This window comes from Lissotriton vulgaris, unplaced genomic scaffold, assembly GCF_964263255.1.
Source record: "Lissotriton vulgaris unplaced genomic scaffold, aLisVul1.2 SCAFFOLD_510, whole genome shotgun sequence".
Classification (NCBI taxonomy): Eukaryota; Metazoa; Chordata; class Amphibia; order Caudata; family Salamandridae; genus Lissotriton; species Lissotriton vulgaris.
Window position 1 is genome coordinate 253364 of NW_028246922.1, and position 26096 is coordinate 279459.

The 26096-nt window shown below is 50.0% G+C and overlaps 1 protein-coding gene across 1 annotated transcript in view; it reads right to left on the minus strand.

Annotated features, from left to right (window-relative positions):
• Window positions 1–26096, minus strand: part of SAP25 (Sin3A associated protein 25) — a 127376-nt gene that overhangs the window by 5528 nt on the left and 95752 nt on the right. Inside the window, exon 5 of the mRNA XM_086949595.1 lies at window positions 10717–10811. Within this exon, the coding sequence (XP_086805721.1) occupies window positions 10717–10811 (95 nt within the window). The remainder of the gene's footprint in view (window positions 1–10716; window positions 10812–26096) is intronic.

A 26096-nucleotide genomic window follows, 5' to 3' on the forward strand; every position in this document is an offset into this window, starting at 1 on the left:
ACCTGGTCCAGACTTCCCACCGAAGAATGGGCTAAGAACTTAAAGTCTACCACCCCTGCCTATGCAGAAGACCCGGCTATTGCCGACAGTAAATTTAGAGAGTGGATTACCACCTCCCTGGACTCCGTACTCCCACTCAGAACTAGGGAAGACAAAAACGGGAAACCAGGTTCCGCCCCGTGGTACACCCCGGAACTCCGACTACTTCGTAAAAACTGTAAGAGAGCCGGACGGCTATGGAGGAAAGACTGGCAGCACGCCAGCAAGGAAGCCTACCAAAACGCAGTTAGACTCTACAAAACTGCCATTAGGCATTCTAAAGCGTCCCACTACAACACCCGGATAAAAGAATCCTCCAACTCAGCCAGGGAATCCTTCCTAATAGTAAAAGAGCTACTAAAAGTACCAAACACTCCTTCCTCCAACACCCCCCTGGTGGACCGAAGCAATGAATTAGCCACCTATTTCAACGACAAAATTGCCCGCATTTTAGCATCCCCCCCCCCCCCCCCTGTCCCTCCTGCCACATGGACAACTACCCACCCCCTAGCCAGACCGACAGCAGCATACTCCCCCAACTTGCGACATTCAGGCCAGTAACCTACAACGAGGTAGAAGCAACCTTGGCTAAAATGAAAAGCGGATCACCCCTGGATCCGGCACCCATCAGATTCCTTAAAACCGTGGCCCCCGTCATCGTTCCCACGCTCATGGAGCTTATTAACAGCTCACTTACCCAGGGATCTGTTCCCGCTAGCTGGAAGAGCGCGGTGGTGAAAGCACTCCTCAAAAAACCCCAGCTCGACCCAGCAGATAAGGCAAACTACCAACCAATTTCACTCCTCCCGGGGATTAGCAAGGTAGCCGAGAAATTGGTCAACGGACAATTGTCTCAGTTCCTCGAGACAAACAACATCCTACGGCAATCCCAAACTGGATTTCGCCCGGGTCACGGCACAGATACCGCCCTTCTTGCCGTCATCGAGGAGGCTAGGCGCATTCTGAATTCAGGAGGGTCAGTGGCAGTGATCCTCCTGGATCTCAGCGCAGCCTTCGACACAGTCAGCCATCGTGTCCTTCTCCATAGACTTGCGGCAGCAGGGCTCACCGGGACGGCACTCAGTTGGATAGAGTCCTTCCTCACTGGGCGCACGTTCCAGGTATGGGACGGCAATCACCACTCGTCCACCCTCCCCCTCACGAGCGGGGTCCCTCAGGGATCTTCCCTGAGCCCTACGCTTTTTAATGCATATATGGCCCCTCTTGAAGACGTGGTGACACCATTCGGTATAAAAATAGTGAGCTACGCTGATGACACACAACTGGTCGTCTCCCTATCCCAACTAGACGACCACCCAGACAATCTGGCTAACTGCCTTACGGAGATCCACGGTTGGATGTGTGAATCATCACTAAAACTAAATGGGTCAAAGACCGAAGTGATGCTCCTGGGAAAGCAATGGGTGACCATCCCCCCAGTGGTCTGGCCAGACGTTTTCGGGGAAATTCCCACCCGAAGCGCGAAATTAAGACCCTTGGAGTGTGGCTAGAACCCGAGCTCTCAATGAAGACGCAAGCGGCCAAAACTGCAGGCACCTGTTTTGGGCTAATGCGCACTACCCGCAGGATTCTTCCCCTACTCCCACCCGCTTCCAGGAAACTACTAATCCAGGGGCTCGTACTGTCACGGCTGGACTACAGCAACATGGTCTACCTGGGAGCCCCTGAGGCCACCATGACGAGACTGCAACGTACACAGAATGCAGCAGCTCGCCTGCTCATGAACCTTCCCTCCAGAGTGTCAGCGAAACCTGCCATCAAGGCCCTGCACTGGCTCCCTGTACGCCAAAGGGTGGAATTCAAAGCCATGTGCACGGCATACAAACTAATCAACGGATCTGGCCCCGCGATCCTCAGCAGCCTGGTCACTCCCTATAAAGCATCCAGATCCCTACGATCCGAGAATGAGCACCTAGCCAACATCCCCAAATTCAAGAGGACACGCACTGGAGGCCGACGCTTCTCTGTAAAAGCGTCTACTGGATGGAACTCCCTCCCACTTACCCTCAGACTGGAACCCAGTTACTTGGTTTTTCGGAAAAAATTGAAGACACTCCTATTCCCTAAATAATGTCCTCCCCCTCTTCCCCCCTCATCTGGATAACAATTCTTACAGCGCGGGGATGCCCTTGGGTCACCAGGCGCTTTACAAGTCGCTAAATAATAATAATAATAACCACCGCCATCACCTTGGTGAACACTCGAGGGGTGCTGGTAAGGCCAAACGGGAGCACGTTGAACTGCAAGTGCTTGTGGCCTACCATGAACCGCAGGTAGCGCCGATGAGCAGGCAGGATGGGAATGTGACAATAGGCATCCTGCAAGTCCAACACCACCATCCAGTCTCCAGGGCCCAGGGCAGACAAGACGTGAGCCAGAGTGAGCATTTTGAACTTTTCCTTTTTGAGGAAGTAGTTGAGGGCTCGCACATCTAGAACAGGATGAAGGCCCTTGTCCTTTTTCGGGACCAGAAAGTAGCGGGAATAGCAACCACAGAGTACTTCTGGAACTCTCTCTGTGGCTCCCTTGGCCAAGAGAGTAATGACTTCCTCCTGGAGCAAGTTCTGGTGGTCCTCCGTCAGCCAGCCGTAAGTCGGAGACCTGGAGGGAGGGGTAGTATCGGAGAGGAGGGAGTAGCCCCTTCGGACAATCTGAAGATCCCACTTGTCCAATGTGATGATTTGCCAGTGGTGGAGGTGATGGCTGATCCTGCCACCAACCAGCCGTCTAGGATCTTGAAGGGCTGGACTAGGAAAATTAGAGGCTGCAGGGGCAGGAGTGGACTGAGTGAACCTCTGGCTGCCTGACCCATGGGGTCGAAAGGAGCCGTGCCCATGGGCATAGAGGTTGCTGATCTTGCATGGTTTTGTGGCTGGGATATGGCTGGCATGGTTAAAAGCCCCTTCCGTGGCCAGGAAAGCGGCAAAATGCAGACGGGAACAGGTGGTTACCGAAAGGCCCAAAGGCTTGGCCATAGCCCGCAAGTCCTTAAAGCGCTCCAGGGCCATGTCGGCCTGGTCTCCGAAGAGACAGGTGCCATCAAAGGGCATGTCCCTAAGGGAAGCCTGGACATCCTCAGAAAAAACAGAAGTTCTCAGCTAGACGTGGCATAGAAAAACCACAATCAATGACATTATTCTGCCCAGTAAGTCAGTGGTGTCAGGCTCACAGCGAAACTTTGCCGCATCTCTCCCTTCCGAAACCGAATTGGAGAGAATGACCCCGGCCTCCTACTGTGACAGCACTTGCGCAACCATTTCCAGAAAGAAGTAGGCGCAACGGCCCAATAGGCATACAGTGTTCACTGACCGCAATGCAAGACTGGAAGAAGAAAAAAACCTTCTTACCCCAACCATCCAGCCTCTTGGAATCCCTGTCTGGGGATGCAGAAGGGAGCCCGCCCTGTGAGGTTGAGGCCTGGACCAACCAAGCTCTTGGGGTTATGGTGGTTGGTGAGGAATTTTGTGTCACCTGGCCCAGGTCGATGGCGACTGCCCTATTAACAACAGCCCCTGTGCTGAGCCTTGGACCAGGTTCCCAAAAGGGCATCAGTCTAGGCCTCTTTGAAAGGCAGGAGGGGTTACGAGGAGGAGACACCCGGCTGCAGGTCATCCGTCAAGATGTTTGCCGTGACTTCCACCATAGCATATGAAGCTCCCTCCTCCATAACCATGGTAGGGGGACAAAGCAGGTTGGAAATAGCTGGGTTACTTCCGTATTTATTCATATGAGAACAAAAGTGGATATGCTGGATGATCTGCACATCTCTATGTCAGTTGTCTTTTAAATTCAAACAATCAAATATAGCAATCATTCAGATATTAGGGTGCTTCCGTGGCGCTGTATTACCCATCCACCTTGGGTAATAAAATCCGCTAGATCTGCAGCCTCAGTCTCAACCCAAATGTTCCAAGAAATGCACCTGAGCACACCTATGCAATGTTACTCTTATCCTCGTACAAGTAATAAGACATCAAAGAAGAAGTCAAGTCAAGTCAAGTCAGAGAATTTATATAGCGCACTACCTACCCAGAGGGTCTCAAGGCGCTTAAAACGTGGATATTTGACAAGTAATCCTCCTCCCATTTCTAAGTTGCTTTCTGAATGCTAGGTGGTTCTGGGTGAGGCGAAGGTAAGCGGGGAGTGAGTTCCATGTTTTAGCAGCCAGGTATGAGAAGGATCTGCCTCCCATGGTGGTCTTGTTGATGCGAGGTACAGTGGCGAAGGCTTGGCTGGAAGAGCGAAGTTGGCGGGAGGGGGTGTAGAAGGACAGTCGTGAGTTGAGGCATTCTGGTCCGATGTCGTAGAGTGATTTGTGTGCGTGGGTTAGCAGTCGGAAAGTGATCCTCTTGTTGACGGGTAGCCAGTGGAGGTCTTTCAGGTGACCAGAGATGTGTTCTTTGCGCGGGATGTCTAATACGATCCTGGCTGAGGCGTTTTGGATTCGTTGTAGTTTCTTCTGGAGTTTAGCGGTGGTACCTGCGTAGAGGGTGTTTCCGTAGTCCAGTCGGCTCGTGACCAGAGCATGGGTGACTGTTTTCCTTGTTTCGGTGGGGATCCAGCGAAATGTTTTTCTGAGCATGCGAAGAATGTTGAAGCAGGATGAGGTAACGGCGCTGACTTGTCTGTTCATTGAGAGTGAAGAATCCAGGATGACGCCTAGGTTCCGTGCGTGGTCTGTCGGGATGGGTGCTTTTCCAAGGGCTTCCGGCCACCAAGAGTCGTCCCATGCAGAGGGGGATGTACCTAAGATGAGGACTTCTGTTTTGTCTGAGTTCAGTTTCAGACGGCTTTGTTTCATCCATTCGGCAACTTCTTTCATTCCTTCGTGTAGGTTAGTTTTGGCGGTGCTGGGGTCATTGGTGAGAGAAAGGATTAGTTGAGTGTCATCCGCGTAAGAGATGATGTTGAGGTTGTGTTGGCGGGCGATGGCCGCGAGGGGGCTCATGTAGACGTTGAAGAGGGTGGGGCTGAGTGAGGATCCTTGAGGTACGCCACAGATGACTTCAGTGGCCTCGGACTTGAATGGTGGGAGGTGGACTCTCTGGGTTCTTCCGGTGAGGAACGAGGTGATCCATTCAAGTGCTTTTCCTTGTATTCCGATGTTATTGAGGCGTTGTAACAGGGTGCTGTGACAAACTGTGTCGAATGCTGCCGAGAGGTCGAGGAGGATGAGGGCGACTGTGTCTCCATTGTCCAATAGAGTTCGAATGTCGTCTGTTGCTGCGATGAGGGCGGTCTCAGTGCTGTGTTTTGCTCGGAAGCCAGATTGTGAGGAGTCGAGGGATTTGTTGGCTTCGAGGAAAGCGGCGAGCTGGTTGTTGACGGCTTTCTCGATGACTTTGGCCGGGAATGGAAGGAGCGAAATGGGGCGGTAATTTTTGAGTTCGGTGGGGTCCGCTGTGGGTTTTTTCAGAAGGGCGGTGAGTTCAGCGTGTTTCCAGCTTTCCGGGAAGGTGGCGGAGTTGAAGGAGCAGTTGATGACGTCTCGTAGGTGCGGTGCTATGACGGAGTCTGCTTTGTTGAAGATGTGATGAGGACATGGGTCCGTGGGGGAGCCTGAGTGGATGGAATTCATCAGGCGGATTGTGTCTTCAGTAGAGATTGGGTTCCAGTCGTTGAGGGTGTTCATGGGGGGAGAGTGTTCAGCAAATGGTTGGGTGGGTCGGTCTCCGGGTTGGTTGTCGAAGCTGTTGTGGATGTCTGCAATTTTGTTGTGGAAGAATGAGGCTAGGGAGTCGCAGAGGGCTTGAGAGGGGGTGATGTCGTTGGAGTTGGCTGAGGGGTTGGAGAATTCCTTGACGATGTTGAAGAGTTCCTTGCTGTTGTGGGCGTTGTTGTCAAGTCGATCCTTGAATGCTGTTTTCTTGGCCTTTCGGATTAGTTGGTGGTGAGTGCGGGTGGCGTTTTTGAAGGCGTCCTTGGTGCTAGTGGTTGGGTCTTTTTTCCAGGCCTTTTCAAGGGAGCGGCAGAGTTTCTTGGACTTCTTAAGATCATCGTTGAACCATGAGGCCTTCTTATTGCCAGGTTTGCTTTGACGTTTTTTCAGTGGTGCTAAGGTGTCGGCGGTGTTGGATAACCATAGGGTGAAGTTGGCGGCGGCTTGGTCTGGGTTGGAAGAGTGGGCTGGGGTGTTTCGAAGGAGCGATGCGGAGATCTGGTCGGTGGTGATCTTGTTCCAGTTTCTTTGCAGGGTTGGTTGGAGGTGGATAGTGGGTTTTGGCTTGTTGTAGGTGAAGTGAACGCAGCTGTGGTCAATCCAGAGGAGATACGTAGTGTGTCTGAAGGAGACATGATTGCTGGAGGTGAAGATGGGGTCGAGTGTGTGACCTGCGATGTGGGTGGGGGAAGTGACTAGTTGTTTAAGTCCGAGGTTGGCGAGGTTGTCCAAGAGGGTGGTGGTGTTGCGGTCGTTGATCTTTTCGAGGTGAATGTTGAGGTCTCCCAGAAGGATGTATTCTTTGGAGGGGAGCGCGTGTGGAGTGATGAAGTCCGTGATGTCTTCACTGAATTTAGCGCGGGGTCCTGGTGGTCTGTAGAGGAGGGTGCCTCTGAGTGTGGTCTTGGGGTCGATGTGTATTTGGAAGTGGAGGTGTTCGGAGATGGCGAGGTTGGTGTCAGAGCTGGTTGAGATGCGGATTGATTTCTTATGGACGATAGCGATGCCTCCTCCTGTGTGGCTGGTACGGTCTTTGCGTGTGATCTTATAGTCTTCCGGGATGGCGATGGTGATGTCTGGGGCGGAGGAAGCGTTCATCCATGTTTCCGTTAGGAAGGCGACGTCTGGAGAGAAGGTGTCTAGTAGGTTCCATAGGTCAATGGCGTGCCTGTGCACCGAGCGGGTGTTGAGAAGGATGCATTGTAGGTGGTTGGGGTCGGGAGTCTGTGGTGTGGTCGTAGCGGAGAAGTTGTCGGTGCCGCTGAATTTGCAGGAGTAGCAAGAGAATGGTCCATGGGTGTGTCCGGGAGCGGCTTGGACGCAGGAGGGGGCGCGACCGGGGTTAAGGGCTAGGAGGGAGGCGGCATCGTAGGTAAAGCGGGAGGGCTGGGCAGCGCGAGGGGCAGGGGGTCTGGCGCTGGGCGCGGTCCAGGCGCGGACGGGCGTAGACGGGCTTACCTTTGGCGCACCTTCGGCGCGAATTGGGCGCGGTCGCTGCGCGTGAACGCTGCGCGCGGGAACTACTGTCATATATGGATAGTGGAGGGGGAGGGGCGAGGGCGTCTCAGCTGGGAGGCGGGTCGGGCACACGAGGGGCACAACAACAAACAAAATGGAGGCAGAGGGGGGAGCAGAGCGGAGCGCTATTGGCAAACGCGCAAACAATGTTAAAATACAGCAAGCACAATGAAATAATGTGAGCGCTAATGAGGCAAAGCGGTAAACAAGCAGGCGAAATACAGAGCAGCTTGATGAAGTCAAACTGAGCACAGCAGCGCTACGATACCAGGTGTCTGCCAGGGACACTGGGAGCGACCACTCGGACCGTGAGGAGGAGCGAGTCACAAGTCAGTCAGTCACAAGAACGGCTCAAGTCAGTAAAGTTCCAATTTACAGTCTTTCAATGAGTAATCCAAACCAATCGTTGAGTCCAATCATTAATACTTTATTCCATTTGAGACCTGAAAACGGCAGCCGACACGCCTTTCGTCCTCCTGGACTTTCTCAAGGCTGCAAAATTATATATACAAGTATTAAAACCAACTTTATTACTTAAAAGAATAAAAACACAATTGTGAAACACTACACCTCATTGATAGTAGACATGGAGAACACACCACCACCACCAATGTGCTCAATTATCGAATCATACAAAATAGTCACTGAGCACCCTGAAAAAGGAAGTCACTGAGCACCACAGAGACGAAAAAGAAAAGAAAAAAGGAAAGAGAGAAATCAAATATAGCAGAAGAAAGGGGAGAAGCGAACATCCATTTGTGTTGTGAAAGAGCTCTAATCATCTTGCATATAAGAATGTAAGTGACATGCAATGGTGTCACACGTCAAAAAAGGAGTCCATACATTTCCTATCATAAAGTGACGAGAAATACACAAAGTCAACCGAACCCGCAGTCGTTAGTCCAATAAATCATGTGCAATAAGTTGGAAGCCTCAAACGATCGAGATATGCTAAGTATGTTATACACATCTCACTTTTTATTCACAGTTTTAATGAACTGTATTTTCCAACATGCCAAAAATCGAAATTCCACACATATAAACCAGCGCTTCTATATTATGGACAGATGTCGTACCGGTTGCGATCCCTTTTAATCACTGGACCCATAGAAAAGGAAACATAGACAAAACCAATTGTTTCAAATGTGAATCTAGCCAATCCATAAGAATATAATAAACACATATTCACATAGCTATACACACCGTTCCATTGTGCTTACCGAAAAGTTTGAGGAATCATATAGTCAAAATACACCAAATAAAGCTTCCTGCATCTCTTTCAGTCCCACATATCAAAATCCATGCCGGTATATGCGATGATCAATTGTGAACGGCCAAACACTATTAGTACCACGATAAGTCGCTGGAAAGCAAAGCGACAACAACCCAAACAATGTAAATCAGTAAACTTTGTATCTCTACCCAATGCCCATTATTCAATCAATTACAGTGGTGTAAGAAAAACGAATATATCATTTCACCGCATTCAGGCATCTCGTCGCGGGAATCTCGACCAGCGTTCTAAATCGCTCTTTATCGGCTGGAGCCGTTCTTCTTTGATGTCTTATCACTTGTACAACGATAAGAGTAACATTGCATAGGTGTGCTCAGGTGCCTTTCTTGGAACATTACTTCTGTAATGAGACTGTTGCCTTAGGTCATTGAGTGTCACGTGCAGAGTCTGCATTTTCATAGAAGAACGCGGTCTCTGCAAGTGGTGATAACGTGCTATTTCACAATGTACTACTCAAGTGCCGTATTTGAATGTTTTTCACATGGCCAAGTTCTTTACAAAAATCCAATAATGTTTGTTTATTAAAATAAAAAAGAATGGGGCTGTTGCCGCTGGGGGGCTCTGGCAGCGTCAGGGGTCTCAGAGGGGGGGCGGCACCAGGGAGAGTTGCAGAGGCATGACCGGTGCCAGTCTGGATCCAACACCGAATCCATTGGGGGCATCAGGCCAAAGTGGAACCCAATGCAGCCCTCTCTAAGCCTCCGGGACATAAAGACACGCCGAGAGGGTCAGGTCACCCAAATATGAGGCGCATGGCATCATTGAATTCTTCAGGCTGGGTGGATGTCACTCCATCTCCTGGAAAGGTAAAGAAGCATGGAGCCATCCCAGGCTTCGCAGAATGAGGCCTAGAGCGTCGAGACTCCTCCATCAAGTCAGCCGATGGACGGGGAGAAGTTGAAATGCGGTTCCACTTCTTGTCTTTTATACCTCTTACCTGACCAACCCGACAACTGACGGGGAGGATGAGAACTTAAGACTCCGGGAGCAGTGCACGGACCTTCCTCTTGACTGGGATCGAGACCGCTCCCTAAAGGCCTTCGGAGCCATGGCCCGGCATTCGGAGCACAACTTCGAGCCATGGATTGCTCTAGACATCAAAAGACAAATTAAGTGTGAAACCGTCACTGACATGGCGCGAGGTCAGGTGCAGCACGGTTTAAGTCCAGAAGTCTTCTTCGACATTGAGGGAAAACCTTCACACCAAAAACCGTTAACAAAATCTTGAAAAAAGCCTGTCAAAAATGGACTGAGGGTGGCTCTTGTCATAGATCTGTGCTAGCTGGCACGGAAAGAAAAGAACTGATGTCGCCGAGCCGAGGTAGTGCCTACATAGGTGACATGGACATCACTTCAGGCGCGGATGATAAAGTAACCCGGAGGCGACCTATGCCACCTACCTGCGAGCAAGGATATTGCTCGAGCAAAAGTCTTCTGGATCCAGCCTGACGCCTGGGAAATTCTAAGGTAAGGAATCTGCGGCTGGATGTCTCTATGAGATATTCTGGATTTGCAAAGATTATGAACCTCTATAGAAAACCAAGGTATGAAAGGGGCATAGTGTTAAAAGTGGATCTGGGTGAGTGGTTTACCAGAGAAGCAGCCTATGAACTGTATGTCAGTCTCACCTTCAGATTTGTAAGGTACACAGGTGGGGCGTTACTGTGGTTGGCGATTGTCTGTTGTTCCTAACACAATAGGATTACGGAGTAGAAAAGCCCCCAAAACTCTTGAAACTGATAAAGAAATACCTAAATATACCAAGTGAACCATGAGTTATTGCAGACAGTTTTGCCTCTTTCCAACAGCAACAAGGACATTTTCATGGGCATATGTTGCAGTCTAGCACCCTCTTCTGCCCACGTGTGGTAGTGCTGTAAGGCAACTGCCTACAAAGGCCTTAATGTAACAATGACTATTAATCAAGTCAGCTACCAGGTGTCCTCTCAAACACACACACGCATGCACACACATACACATACACAAGCATGGAGTCTCATACTCTGTCCCAATCCGACAGTTGTTGCTCAGGTGTCTAAACCCACCCCAGCATCTCCTACCCGCCCCACATCAACTCTCGCAACTTCCACCTTTATTCTGGCTGCCCACCAATCCAATATCTGATCCAGCCCCTAGATGCCCTCAACCACCCTCCACCAGTCTCATATCATGGCCCCCCTGGTACCTGTTGAGAGCGGCTGGACAGGCAGTTGTAGATGCGATGCCCGGGTGGAAGAAGAGGGTCCGTGAAGAAGAAATCACAGGTGTCGATGGGGAGAACTAAAAAAGGCGAGAAGAGAGATGTGAGGAGACTCAGATAACTCCTCCCCGGAGGCATTGCTGGCATAGAGGTGAGAGCCACTGAATGATGAGGGCGAGATGGGGCGGAAGAACTTTCGCACATCTGGTACCAAAGTTATGGAACGGTCTCCCACTCGTTATAAGGTCACTGGAAGATGAACTCACTTTTAGGAAAAAACTCAAGACTTGGTTGTTTCCCCACTAACCCATTATCATGCACAGTTATCCAGTCCAGCACTCACCAGCACAAGGAAGCCCAGGGCAGCCATGCGCTTTACAAAACACAACATAATTAGAACATTTCCCTATCTCATGCGTCTCTTGCAGCTGACCCTGCATTCATGAGCAATAGGACAGACCTGCCAGATTGCCTGGATAAGAATGGTAACCTTCCTCCAATGGGTACCGACTTCACAGAGATGAGGTCCTGGCAGTCTTAATCTGGATTTATAAGTGGGCACCAGCCGTGTCCATGTGAACTCTGGCCTCTACCAGCCGTACTGCCTGAAGCTCGACTCATGCTTCCCTTCCACTGCGGGCTGCCCCGGTCCCACGTAGGCTATCCGAGGCAGCCATCTTGTCTGGATTAACAACCTGATCTTTAAGAAGGCGAGCTCTAGATGTTTTCACCGTCAGCAGCTTGATTTTCAGGCTGGACTGAGCTATGAGTCCACCTCTGGCAGGAAGCTGGGCAAGGGGAGGTCCAGGGCTGGTGTTAGCTTGGCAGACCCATGTGGATTCAACGAGAAGCCGGGAAACACCACCCCACACAGAAGGTATTACTGGGGACAGCAACGAGATGAAGGCACCAACTCCAAGACAGGCCTTGTGGACCGGGGGCCCGACCCCTCTGGCCCACCGGGGAAATGCACGGTGCCCACTACGGCCAGTCCGGCCCGGGGTGGGGTTTGGCCAGAGAGCAAACACTCCCTTACAGACTGCATGACAGGAGACCCTCTTTCCTATTTAGAACTCACCACTAACATGTAATAACATATCACTACTGGAGACCTCTCGTTCATTAAAACAATCATTAAAAGTTTAGGATTTTGTTGCAGTGCAACGACTCGTCTTTGAATCGAGGGTTTTGTGGAGGGGTGACTCTGCTAAACTGCAGCTGCATTCAAGGGGAAGTAGGGGCGGAAGCCAAGGAAAAGCACAGGAGCTGCCAGGGGCCCTGGGATCAATACCAGTGTATTTGGAGTTTCCTTGTTATAGTGATAACTTGATTGGGGTCAGCAGATCTAAATGGAGACTGCTATGGCCCAGCTCCCAGCATGTCACATAACGTCTGTGTTAGCCTTATATCTGCTTCTGCAAGAATTTGAAGTTATTTATTGCTTGCATACCTGCTTAAAATGTAATTAACAATAAAGGATGATGTTACTTATTTTTATTTTATTTTATTTTGAAAGTTTTATATAGCGCGAACAAGATCTTCGCAGATATCAGAGCGCTTTACAGAGAAGGGGAGCATGTATACGCAGATACATCAATCATGTTAGAAGTACATTGAAGTTATATCATAAAACAGTGAAGTCAATCAAATTCAGAGTCAAAATAAAATACAAAGGGTTCGAACAAATAGTACAGATGAGTAACGAGTCTTTGTAGTTTTATCTCCAGTAGTGGTTCAAGTGTATTTAGCCATGAGGATCGCTTTTACTTCTTTCTTGAAAAGTATGGAGGATGTGATCAGCCTGGTTTCAGGGGGAAGCGAATTCCAAATCCTGGGAGCCATTCCCGAGAAGGAACGTTTATAGGTTTTTTCCTTGCAGAATCTTTTAGGCTTTAGCAAAAGATTGTTTGTACCTCTAGTGTTTCTGGTGCCTCCAGAAATCGTAAGCTTCTGTGCGAGGTATCTAGGTGAGCTCAGGTGGATAGCCTTGTGCGTCAAACAAGCGATTTTCAGGTGTATTCTGGCTTCAAACGGCAGCCAGTTCAGGGATTTGAAGTCAGGGGAAATGTGTGAGTGTTTTTTTGATCCAGTGATAAGTCTTGCTGCGGCGTTTAAAGAGGCTCTTAAGGGTGCCGTAGTAGCAAGGGGGAGACCGCAGAGTGCGGTGCTGCCGTATTCTATTTGAGGTATGACTAGTGATTGTACCGCAGTTTGGAAGTCTTTGGCTGGAAGGAAAGGTTTAAGTTTCCTAAGGGTGTTGATTTGGTAGTTCGCACCCTTAGTTGCTTTGTTGATGTGTTCCTGCATGCTGAGATTGGTGTCAAGTGTTATGCCCAAAGATTTTGCTGAGTCCACAATGGTGGGTTGAACATTAAGTGCTGTGAGGTCTTTAAGCCACATTTGTGCGGTAGTGATCTTCGCGGGTGGTGAGATCAGAAGGAATTCTGTTTTAAGGGCATTGAGTTTGAGATGATTAGCGGCCAGCCAAGATTGAGTGCTTCTGATCGTTGAGTTCAAGAGCGTGATGTCTTTGGGTGATTGTAGTTTGAGATAAAGTTGGGTGTCATCAGCATACATGTGGAAGTGTACATTGGATTCTTGCAGCAAAGTGGTTAGAGGTTCCATAACTAAGTTGAACAAAGTTGGGGATAGGGAGGATCCTTGTGGTACGCCTAGCGATACAGGTCTTGGCGCGGACATCAAGTTGTTGCTCTTGAATTTCTGCGACCTGTTATGCAGAAAGGACGTAAACCATTTGAGCACAGTTCCAGATAGGCCCATTCTTGTGTTTAATAGTTCGAGTAAGCTCTCATGTTTGACGGTGTCAAATGCGGAGGAGAGATCAAGGAGGATGAGGAGGCAGGTGTCGTTATGATCTAGGATTTGGAGGGCGTCGTCGATTATGTGAGTCATAGCAGTTTCAGTACTGTGATTTGCTCGGAAGCCTGATTGATGAGAGTTGAGGAGATCAAACTGAGTAATGTGTTTAGTCAATTGTATTTGTGCGCATTTTTCCAGCAGTTTGGCAAGAGTCGGAATGTTGGTAATGGGACGGTAGTTGTTTAGGTCAGAGGGGTCGGCTGTAGGTTTCTTTAGCAAAGGTGTGACTTGTCCGACTTTGAGGGAGTCGGGAATGATCCCTTGTTGAAGTGAGCTGTTAATGATTTTGGTCCAGAGTGGAAGGAGCGACGGGGTAAGGACTTTGACAGCGTTAGCAGGAAGGGGGTCCGTGAGGTGATTGGATGGTTTCAGAGTGCTGAGCAGTTTGCCAATTTCTTCTTCTGTGTAGGTGACAAAGGTTGACCAGGAGGCATTGTTTTTTGGTTTAGTGGGTGCTATGCGGTGGGGTTTGGGGAAGAGGCTTGCGTCCATGAGGAGATCATTCTTTATGTTGTCAGTTTTTTGGTAAAAGAAAGAGGCGAAGTCTTCGCAGGAGGGAGCTTCGCGCATAGTGTTGAGAGGTTGGGGTTGTTCTTTGGATTGTGTTCGGATAAGCTCAAACAGCTTTCTCGGACGATTTTTGGCTTGGTCGAGCTGACGACTGAAGAAGTCTGATTTTGATAGTTTTATTTTCCTGAAGTAGGCATTTCTCTTTTTCTTCAGGTTTTTTAGGTTCAGTGCAGAGGGAGCTGATCTCCAGGTGCGCTCTGCCATTCGCATTGCGCGTCTATCGTCATTGAGACTCCCGTCATACCAGGGGTTGGAGATTTTTGCGGTGGCTTTTTTTAGCTGCAAGGGTGCGACTTCGTTAATTATTGAGGTCATAGTGTTGAGATAGTGATCAGTCAAGGATTGGACGTCCTTAACGCCAGCAGGAGGAAGTAGTAAGTTGCAGCTGTTGGGGGGCAGCGAGTTTGAGTTTAGCTTTTTCATGTCTCTTTTCCAGACTTTGGGCCTGGCGGATTGAGCAGGGTTAAATTTGACTTTTTCATTGATGAAGAATGTGACAATATGATGATCTGACCAGTCACAGGGTTGGATAGATTCGAGTTGGATAGAATCCTCTTTGGAGATGATAAGGTCAAGGATAGAGCCTTTATCGTGTGTTGGACTGTTGCAAATTTGGGTGAGGTCAAGGGCGTTAAGGAAATTCTTCAGACCTTTTACCACCGCATCATTGTGATCGTTCCAGCGGAGGTTGAAGTCACCAAGGTATATTTGTGTGAGTTGTCGCCCGGAGTTGGTTGAGATCATGTCCATGATTTGTTGGGAGAAGGTAAGGTTGTCACCGGGTGGGTGGTAAACGCCGTGAAGAGTGCAGATCGGTTTGCCCTCACTGACAATATCGAGGCAGATGTATTCACAAGACGTTGGGGAGGGTATGGAAGGGGAAGTTACTTTCAGGACAGAGAGGTTGCTCTTGTATATACATGCGATTCCGCCACCTTTTTTATTGCCAGACCTATCAAGCCTAGTGATGTGGTAGTTGGGGGGAACCAGAATGTCCATTATAGGTGTAGAAGCTTCTGTTAGCCATGTTTCAGTAATGATGATTAAGTCAAGATCCAATTTTAGGATGAGATCGGCAATGGCGGCGGAGTGTCTTGCGGCTGATCTGCAGTTGAGCAGAGTACATTTGAGACGGGGTGTGTCGATGGCAGAAGGGTGTTCTAGAGCGAGGGGGACATTACTCAGGTTACTATGGATAGCGATTCTGTTGTTCAGTGTGGGGGGTCTAAGGGGATTGGAGTGAATCGTGGGAATGGCAGTGAGAGTGTCGGGTGTGATGCTATGGGGACCTGAGTCATAGGAGCGGAGGAGTGTGGTTGTGTCTAGGTCTGAGAGAGGGTTGCAGGAGCGATGGGGGCGATTTTCGCGATTGTGAACAGGGATTGAGGTCCAATGCGGTGGGAGTCGAGTGCGAGAGTTCGCCACCCGTTTGGAGGACCATTTGGGAGGGGAGGTGATGGTGGAGGCGCGTGATTGGTGTCTGGGGTGTGTGCTGAGTATTTGTTTGATGCTGTGAATGTCTTGTTTGATCTGGTGGAGGGTGTTGGGTGAGGGGTGATTGGAGTGTGATAGACAGAGCAGTTGTTGTTTGATGATGTACATGTCTTCTTTGAGCTGGAGGAGGGAGGCCGTAATGTGGTCTATTGTGGGAAATGTGTTGGAGGTGGGGATGGGAGGGTCGGGCGTGGATGACATAGGGGAGAGGTTGGTGGCGTGGATGAGAGTATTGGTGATAGGCGTAGAGTGCAAGGTGGAGGATGGGCGTTTATTAGTGGTGGAGGGGGTGGAGGTTGGGTAATGGGGGGTGAGACTGGGGAGGGTAGCGGGATTGTAGGTTGTTCTTTTTTGAGAGGGTGGAGTTGAGTTGATGGAGGAGGTGGTGTGTTCTGTGTGATTAGTTAATGGGAGGAAGTGGGGGCTGAGAATGGGGGGGGATAAATAGTGGGGTTTGCCTTTGTGTGTGACGGTCTGATGTTGATCTATGTTAGGCGGGTTGTGGGTGTGAGTCGTGGTATCAGGGGTGAGAGGAACGGGGATGAGAGGAACGTGGATGAGGGCTGTTGAGTAGGGGGAAGGGGTGGGGTGGTTGTTGTAAGCGGGAGAGAGATCTATGTCTGTGTTTGAGGGATGAGGGGTAACTACGGTAGGTGGGTGAACGACTAAGGTGCCGGGAGTAAAGGGGTGATGCATGTCGTTTTGGGTGGGAGCTGTGGTATTAGGGGTGGGAAAGTGGGTGAGGGCTGGTGTGTGATGAGAAGGGGTGAGGTGGTTGGTGTAGGCGGGGGAGTGATCTATGTCTGTGCTCGACGGGAGTGAGGTAGATACGGTACGTGGGTGAGTGACTAGGGTGTCGGGAGTAAAGGAGAGGTGCATGTCGTTTCGAGGCTGGGCTAGGTTAGAATGAATGTGGCTTGAGGCTGTGGTGTCAGGGATGGGTGTGGTATGAGAGGATGCCAAGGTGAGGTTGTAGGGGGGGAAGGGGGTGCCGCTGGAATGTGCGGCTGAAGGATCTATGTCTGTAGCTGTGGAGTGCAAGGTAGCTACATGAGGTGGGTGAGTGTCTGAGGTGCCGGGGGTGGGGGGAAGGTGCGTGTCGTTTTGGGGTTGATTGGGTGTGACTTCAGGGGTGATAGGCCTGCGGGTGCTATGAGTGGGGGTCCGATGACTGGCGAGGTGTTGTTTGAACTTGGGGAACATGTTGTCTAGTAGTTCCAGGTTCTTGTCAGTGGATTGCATTAGGATGATCCCGTTATTGTATATAGTGATGGTTGTTCTGCCCGGGAAGAGTTGGGATGGAGTTATGGTGAGTTTTAGGCCATGCGCGAAATTCCTGGAGGTGGAGACATTGAGTAAGGTGCGGAACATGTTTCTCCATTGGGCTCTGCGTGTGGTGGAAGATAATATCAATGTTCAGTGAACCATTGACTGGTGAGAAGTAGGTGTCTACACAAGGAGTTTCAGGGTGGGACCTCAGGAAGTTGTGTTTAAAACGTTTAGCGGCTTTTTTAGTAAGTGAGGGTGGGTAGTTGATTCTATATGTGTGTTTGCCGACGGGTTCCATGATGGGAGGGCAGTCTAGGTAGGTTTTAGGAGGGAGGGTGTAGGAGGGAAGTGTGTAGGAGGGAAGGGTGCACTGTCCTAAACAGCTGCGTGGGCCTAAGGTGACACTAGTGAGAGCACTAGTGAGTGCATAGTAATGCTATACGCAGAGTACCAATGCAGACAATCATAGTGAGCTAATGGTAAGTGCTACTAGTGTGCTGCCAGGTATTTGAGGTAGTAGTCGTTGCATAGGACAGTCTAGGTAGGTTTTAGGAGGGAGGGTGTAGGAGGGAAGGGTGCACTGTCCTAAACAGTTGCGTGGGCCTAAAGTGACACTAGTGATTGCACAGTAGTGCTATATGCAGAGTACAAATGCAGACAATCATAGTGAGATAATGGTAAGTGACACTAGTGAGCTGCCAGGTATTTGAGGTAGTAGTCGGTGCATACAGGATTGGCTGACACTAGTGAGCTTCCAGGGTATTTGGGGTAGTAATCGGAGCAAGTAGCAATAGAATACTGACAAAATACTGGAATAAAACACTATGCAAACCATAATAATATCATTAGTGATATCACATTAGTGAGCAGCAACGAAAAAATATATGAGGTATAAGATATGAAATATAGAAAAATATAGAAAAATACTTGAATAGAATACCTGTGCAGACCATAAAAAAATATCTAAATCGAAGGTGTCAATAACGAGTAGTCAGAAATATGTAGGGTATAGGAGTCAGTGACAGAATACAAATGCACACACAGATTAAATGACACAGATTAAATAACACAACAGGTAGCATTAGCGAGCAGCAAAAGAGAAATATATGAGGTAGCAAACGGTGCATTACGATAAAGTAGGACGTGCAAGATATAGTAGGGAATATAGAACATAATGCTACTGTAAGAGGCACTAATATATGGGTAGCAATCGGTGCAGGAAAAGTGAAATGTGCTAGATACAATCAGAAATGTAATAATAAATAAATAACACTGCGAAAGAGCAGACTATCTAAATCCAACATAATATCTAAATCCAATGCAGGAAAAGTGAAAAGTGCTGGATACAATCAGGAATATAATCAGGAATATAATAATAAATAACACTGCGAAAGAGCAGGCTATCTAAATCCAACGTGAAATACGCCCAGCTGTGTAAATTGTGTGGCCGATAAGAAGAAGTTCCATGATACAGACAGGTGCGCACCCAAGTACGGTAGCTGGGTGGGTGAGTTCTTAGTGTCAGTTAGAGAATTAATCAATAGCTCAGCCACCAATGACTAGTCCAAGATGGCGACCCTAGAGAGAGACTGGACAAAGATGGCCACCACAAAAGGGAAGGAGACATTAGTCCTCCGTTTATTGCTATTGCTTTGTGAGCAGGGAAGGGAGTTTTCACTTTCATGCTAGCCCGGTCTCAAGGTTGCTGCTGTGATGGGGTCTTATCTTGAAGGAGCCTCGTGGGCCCAGGCGGTGATTTATTGCCTTCGTTATTTTAGACCCCCGCCATTTTGGACAATAGAGCTTTGCGAGTGAGTGCCGGCGAATGTATTAAATACCTTTTTTTGACTTTGAGCAGCGCGTAGCTCTCACGGGTCCGCTGTGAGAGAATGTGCCAACACTGTGTCTGCCAACAACCATCGTCCCAGTCCCCTCTCAGCCCTCAAGTCCGCTAGGGTTCCTGTGCTGCGGAGCGAGCGGGCGGGCGGGCGGGAGGGGGGGGGGGGGGGGGGGTTGTGTTGCTGTTATGGCCTCGTCCCGGTGCTTTGCCTCCGCTCCAGCGCCTTTTGCTGCCGTCGGGAGGGGTCCCTACTTCAGGACGTGAGTGAGTGGGGGTGAGGTCCGGTGATCGCCCCGCTCTGATCCTCCTGGTGCCTGCTGTCTGCTAGCGAAGCTCTGCTGGGGGTGGGGGAGGGGTTCCGTTGTCCTCGTTGTATCGTCCCGCGCTGATCCCGGTGCTGCAGCCAGCGTCCTTCACTGCCGTGGGGGGGGAGGGGGGGTCCGTTGTTGTTACCTCCGGTCCCGAGTGCCAGCCAGCCTCTGCTTCCGTTCGGGTGGTCCGTTGTCCGTTGTTGTTGCCTTCGGTTCCGAGGTACCAGCCAGCCTCTGCCTCCGTTCGGGAGTGGGGGAGGGGTACAGTCATCGGTCCGCTTTGCTCCCGATCCCGATGCCCGCTAGTTGATGTTGTCAGGTATCAGCTATCGACGTCCCAGGCCACTCTCAGCCCTCCGATGCCACTTGGACTCCTGTGCCGTGGTGCGGGCCGGTCAGAACGTTGCTCTGCAGCCCAAGCCTTCCTCCGCTCTCCGTCGCTGCAGGGCTCCTCTGCTATGGTGCTGGCGGGTCACAACGGTGCTGCACCAAACATCCAAAATTCAATCCACAAACGTTGCTTCTGTTACTAAAAATCCGAAACACGATTGCTGGTTGCTGCTAACAGGGATATACCCGGTTAAGGGATCCCAAGCACGGGGAGCTCCTTCAGGCAGCTCCTACCAGGCGGCCATCTTGGTTTTCCAGTTACCCAATAGGCATCTGTTCTTGGCATGTAGAGCTGTAGATTCACATGCTTTGCATACTCCTGCCATCTAGTGTTGGGTCCGGATGTTTGCAAGTTGGTTTCCATGGGGTCCAAATTTGCTCGCTCACATAATGTGAAGTTGGCAGGGTGGGGTTTTATGCAATCCATCAATCATAGTACCTCCGTGCCTATTCCAATCATGGAGTCCCACTCTGCGACTCTGGGCAATAGCTTGCTTAATCTCCACAACGACCCCCACAACGCTAAGGATGCCTGGCCTCCACCTTGGGGGTGCCCAGGAGTGGACGCCTCACAGGGAAAGCCAGGATGGGTTCCACAGCGGTATTCGTACAAGCGCCTTGAGACCCTTGCGGGTGAGTAGTGCGCTATACAAGTATCAATTTACATTTTTCCTCCCAGCCAATCATAGTACTGTTTACCTGACGACCTGCTGTTCCTCCCAGCCAATCACAGTAGAACTAATCATAATGACCTGCTGTTTCTCCCAGCCAATCACAGTACAGCTCACCATGATGACCTGCTGTTCCTTCCAGCCAATCACAGTACAGCATACCACAACAATATACATTATCTGGGGTGCCAAATCAGTGACCAGTAAAAGCCAGTTACAATCAGTTTGTTCATTTCTGTGCAGACAAGGCCAGGGGCATCCAACCGCTCTACACGAGTTTACTTAAAACTGAAGACAAGTATTAAAGTCACGACCCCAAGAACATGTAAAATCAGAAGAGCTCTTGTGTGTATTATGATGAGAGGTGTCGGTCATTCACCATGAAAAGATTTGCACTGACAGCTAGAGAAGGACCCCTTATGAATCATGTGATAGCAAGAGGGTCTTCTCCCTGACCACAGGGACTCTGACAGCAAAAGAGTTTACTCTCAATAGCCCCAGAGATACTGATAGCAACGGAGGGCTGGCAGAGAGCCAGTGACAGCGAGAGAGGTCTGGCATAGAGTCACTGACGGCAAGAGAGGTCTGGCACAGACTCACTGACAGCGAGAGGTCTGACATAGAGCCACTGACAGCAAGAGAAAGTCTGGCAGAGACACCGACAGTGAGAGAGGTCTGGCAGAGAGACAGTGACAGCGAGAGAGGTCTGGCATAGAGTCACTGACGGCAAGAGAGGTCTGGCACAGAGCCACTGACAGCAATAGAGGTCTGGCAGAGAGTCACTGAGAGCGAGAGAGGGCTGGCATAGAGCCACTGACAGCGAGAGAGGTCTGGCAGAGAGCCACTGACAGCAAGAGAGGTCTAGCAGAGAGCCACCGACAGCGAAAGAGGGCTGGCATAGAGTCACTGACAGCGAGAGAGGTCTGGCAGAGAGACAGTGACAGCGAGAGAGGTCTGGCATAGAGTCACTGACAGCGAGAGGTCTGGCACAGACTCACTGACAGCAAGAGAAAGTCTGGCAGAGACACCGACAGTGAGAGAGGTCTGGCAGAGAGACAGTGACAGCGAGAGAGGTCTGGCATAGAGCCACTGCCAGCAAGAGAGGTCTGGCACAGAGCCACTGACAGCAATAGAGGTCTGGCAGAGAGTCACTGAGAGCGAGAGAGGTCGGGCAGAGAGCAAACGACAGCGAGAGAGGTCGGGCAGAGAGACAGTGACAGCGAGAGAGGTCTGGCAGAGAGCCACTGACAGCAAGAGAGGTCTGGCAGAGAGCCACTGACAGCACGAGAGGTCTGGCAGATATTCACTGACAGCAAAAGAGGTCCGGCACAGAGCCACCGACAGCGAGAGAGGTCTGGCAGAGAGACAGTGACAGCGAGAGAGGTCTGGCAGAGAGCCACTGACAGCAAGAGAGGTCTGGCAGAGAGCCACTGACAGCACGAGAGGTCTGGCAGATATTCACTGACAGCAAAAGAGGTCCGGCACAGAGCCACTGACTGCGAGAGAGGTCTGACATAGAGTCACTGACAGCAAGAGAGGTCTGACATAGAGCAACTGACAGCAAGAGAGAGTCTGGCAGAGAACCACTGACAGTGAGAGAGGTCTGGCAGAGACACCGACAGCGAGAGAGGTCTGGCAGAGAGCCACTGACAGCAAGAGAGGTCTGCCATGGAGCCCCTGACAGCGAGAGAGGTCTGCCATGGAGTCACTGACAGCGAGAGAGGTCTGGCATAGAGACACTGACAGTGAGAGAGGTCTGCCATAGAGACACTGACAGCAAGAGAGGGCTGGCATAGAATCACTGACAGCGAGAGGTCTAGCACAGAGCCACTGACAGCGAGAGAGGTCTGACACAGATCCCCTGACAGCAAGAGAAGTCTGCTATAGAGTCATGACAGCGAGAGTGGTCTGACATAGAGACACTGACAGCGAGAGAGGTCTGGCATAGACTCACTGACAGTGAGAGAGGTCTGGCACAGGGCCACTGACAGCGAGAGAGGTCTGGCATAGAGCCATGACAGCGAGAGTGGTCTGACATGGAGACACTGACAGCGAGAGGGGCCTGCCATAGAGCCATGACCGCGAGAGTGGTCTGACAGCGAGAGAGGTCTGCCATAGAGCCATGAAAGCGAGAGAGGTCTGGCATAGACTCACTGACAGCGAGAGAGGTCTGACAGAGAGCCACCGACAGCAAGAGAGGTCTGACATAGAGCCACTGACAGCAAGAGAGGTCTGGCAGAGAGCCACTGACAGCGAGAGAGGGCAGGCATAGACTCACTGACAGTGAGAGAGGTCTGGCATAGAGTCACTGACAGCAAGAGAGGACTGGCACAGAGCCAGTGACAGCAAGAGAGGTCTGGCATAGAGATACTGACAAAAAGAGAGGACTGGCAGAGAGCCACTGATAGCAAGAGAGGTCTGGCAGAGAGCCACCGTCAGCGAGAGAGGTCTGGCAGAGAGCCACCGTCAGCGAGAGAGGTCTGGCAGAGAGCCACCGACAGCGAGAGAGGTCTGGCATAGAGCCACTGACAGCAAAAGAGGTCTGGCAGAGAGCCACTGACGGCAATAGAGGTCTGACACAGACTCACCGACAGCAAGAGGGGTCTGGCAGAGAGACAGTGACAGCGAGAGAGGTCTGGCATAGAGTCACTGACAGCAAAAGAGGTCTGGCAAAGAGCCACGGACAGCAAGAGAGGTCGGACATAGAGCCACTGACAGCAAGAGAGAGTCTGGCAGAGACACAGACAGCGAGAGAGGTCTGGCACAGAGACACTGACAGCGAGAGAGGGCTGGCAGAGAGACACTGACAGCGAGAGAGGGCTGGCAGAGAGCCACTGACAGCAAGAGAGGGCTGGCACAGAGCCACTGACTGCAAGAGAGGGCTGGAAGAGAGCCACTGACAGCAAGAGAGGTCTGGCAGAGAGCCACTTAAAGCGAGAGAGGTCTGACATAGAGAAACTACAGAGAGAGAAGTCTGGCTAGGACTTTGACAGGGAGAGAGAGGTCTGGCATAGACTCACTGACAGTGAGAGAGGTCTGGCATAGACTCACTGACAAAGCAAAACCAAAGGGGATGATGGAAGGAGTGTTGAACATTGCAAGCACTCACCCCCATTGTCAACTGATCTGGGTTTGATCCATCACCATTCTTTAGCTCACTCCGACACCCCAGTTCAGACATGGCCATATGCAAATCAATCTGACCCTGTGCCTCATGGGAACATGTCTTCCCTGGACCGGAAACAAGCATCCTGGAACAGGTTTCTGGCTAATCAGCCGTCATCAGCCAGGCTAGCTTGAATCCAGTGGCGAAGTGAGCAAGGGACCCACGTCCGGGCATACCCTGCCAACTTAGGGCGAACAAAGCAAAACCAAAGAGGTCTCCCAGAGAGCCAGTGACAGCGAGAGAGGTCTGGCATAGGTACACTGACAGCAATAGAGCAGTCGCCCACCGACTATGCATGTAACAAATAGAAAAACACAATGTAATGGCAGACTGCGTGCAAACTGCATGACAAATGCGTGGTACAAAGCATGATAACTTGTAACTCCACATGCATCCCACTACAACACATAAGAAGCAGTGCCTGTGCTTGCGTGCATTGGTATATCAAAACTTGCCCTGGTGACCTTCTCAAGAGCTCTTTAGATCTTTGCCTGACAGAGGCGAAGGCAGGACGATAGTGAAGGCAAAGGAGCCTTTCAATATAGTCCTGCTATTGGCTCTCTGCGAAATGAGGGTCAAGGGGCACAGGAGCCTTCATTGTAGTCAAAAGCTCAGGAATATAATAAAGGCTCTATTGTCATTCCCTTTGTCAGGATACTGGTCTATCAGATAGTGGCCCGTCAGGTGAGTGGGTGCCCTGCCCTGAGTGTGAAGTTTCTGTTCACACTGCCAGCGGAGAGGCTGGCAGTGCACACAGAAGCTTCACCCTGGTGGAGAACGCACTAGATGAGGACGCCCAATGAGAAGGTGACGTTTGCTGGGACTCCTTGAATTTCATGGTCTTTGGAGAAGGTGGCAGCCATCTTGGTTAGACTTTGGAGATGGTGGCGGCCATCTTGGTTACCTGGGTATAACTTTCCCACTGTTTTCTGGCGTCCTTGCTAGGCAACCAGACTACAATTGTGGAGCAACTAGAACAAGCAGATTTGCACTTAGTTTTGAAAACGTGTGATTAGAATAGGAATCACAAAGTGAGAAATGTTAATTATTTTCCAGCTACACAAAGGACAAGCCAGAAGCTAAACCAGGCGTTATCGAAGGCACATATTTACGAAGCCTGAGGCATTCATCTTGCTAATAAAGAAGGAAGTTGATCACTTTAGTTGTCATTTTTATCTCATTTTATTTCAGTTTCAGGAAGGTCAGTTCCTGCCAAGGATGCAGCGACCCGGATTCACAGATATAACTTAGAGGAACTTCCTTCGCTGTTATGCTACGGACACGTCGTCTATCCTGGGTCTCTTGCCTGAATCATACGTCATCACGGGTGCCTTTCGTGAACATGTAAAGAGATTCACCATGTTGTCATGTTGCCAATGTCTGAAGGACCAATGACACTAAAAGGTCATGGTATGTCCCATCATACATGTGGAGGAAGTGGGTGGGATTCCCTGAATTGTGCATGTAGCTTCAGCATAAGAACACCTGAATGCTCTTTGCAATCCACTTGGTGAGCTCTGGTTCAGAAGGAAAATGTTATTTACCCTTTAAGCATTTATTCCAGGCATGTAGTACTGCAGATTCACAAGCTTTGCATACTTCTGCCATCTAGTGTTGGACTTGTCAAGTTGTTTCTCTTCCAAGAAGTCTTTCGAGTCACAAGGTAGCGACTCCACCTACGCGCATGGGCATCGGCTCCATTCTTAGATTATTTTTTTCCCGGACAAAGGGTAAGGATGTTGATGGAGCACAATAAACAGAAAAAGATGACCATGCGAAGGAAGATTAAAGAAAATATCTGCAACATCAAAAGGCTTCTGGAAGGAGGGTGGGCATGTGAATCTACAGCTCTGCAGGCCACGAACAGTTGCCTACAGGGTAAGTAACATTTTCCATCTGTGGCACTTGGAGCTGCAGATACACATGCAGAGTATAGATTGTAAAACGGTTCTCCCCCAAGTGGTGGCTAGCAAGAGGATGTTGCAGTAGACTGAAAAAGTGTGCGTGGAACAACCTGGGCAATGCTAGCTTGTTGGCGAAGTAAGACGTCCAAGCATTAATGTTTAGTTAAAGTAGTGGGGAGTAGACCAGGTGGTTGCTTTGCAGATGTCGACTATAGGAATATTACCTAAGAAAGCCAAAGAAACTCAGTTTTTTACAGGTTGAATGAGAACTGGGAGAGACACACAAAGGTCTTTTGGCATAACAAGTCTGTATGCATTTGACCAGCCAGCGTGCTATACCTGCCTTAGAGAGAACACACCCTGTGTGTGGTTTCCACAAAGAGACAGAGAGCTGCTGTGTCTTACGGAAAGGCTCTGTCCAGTCAATGTAATGCATGGGGCTCTTTGACATCTGATGTGTGAAGAGCTTGTCTGTTGCCTTCTATGGATGTCAGAAGAACACTGGGAGTTCTATGGTTTGGTTAAGGTGGAAACTAGAAATCACCTTAGGGAGAATTTTTTTTTCCTGTGGACTAACCCATCAGAGTGTACTCGGATTAAAATGTTTCTCTAGGGTAAGAGCCTGAAGCTCACGGATGCACTGGAAGGAAGTGATAGCTACTAAGAAAGCTACCTTCCAGGAAAAGAACTACAAGGAGCATGAGTAGAGCGGCTCAAGAGGAAGTCCCAAAAGCCTCGTTAAAGCAGCAATACTGAGGTTCCACACTAGGGGTGTGGCACCCTTGGTGGGATAACCCCCTTGAGTCTCTCCATAAAGCCTTAATAACAGGAACCCTGAAAAGAAAAATGTGTTCCCTGGACTGTAGGAAA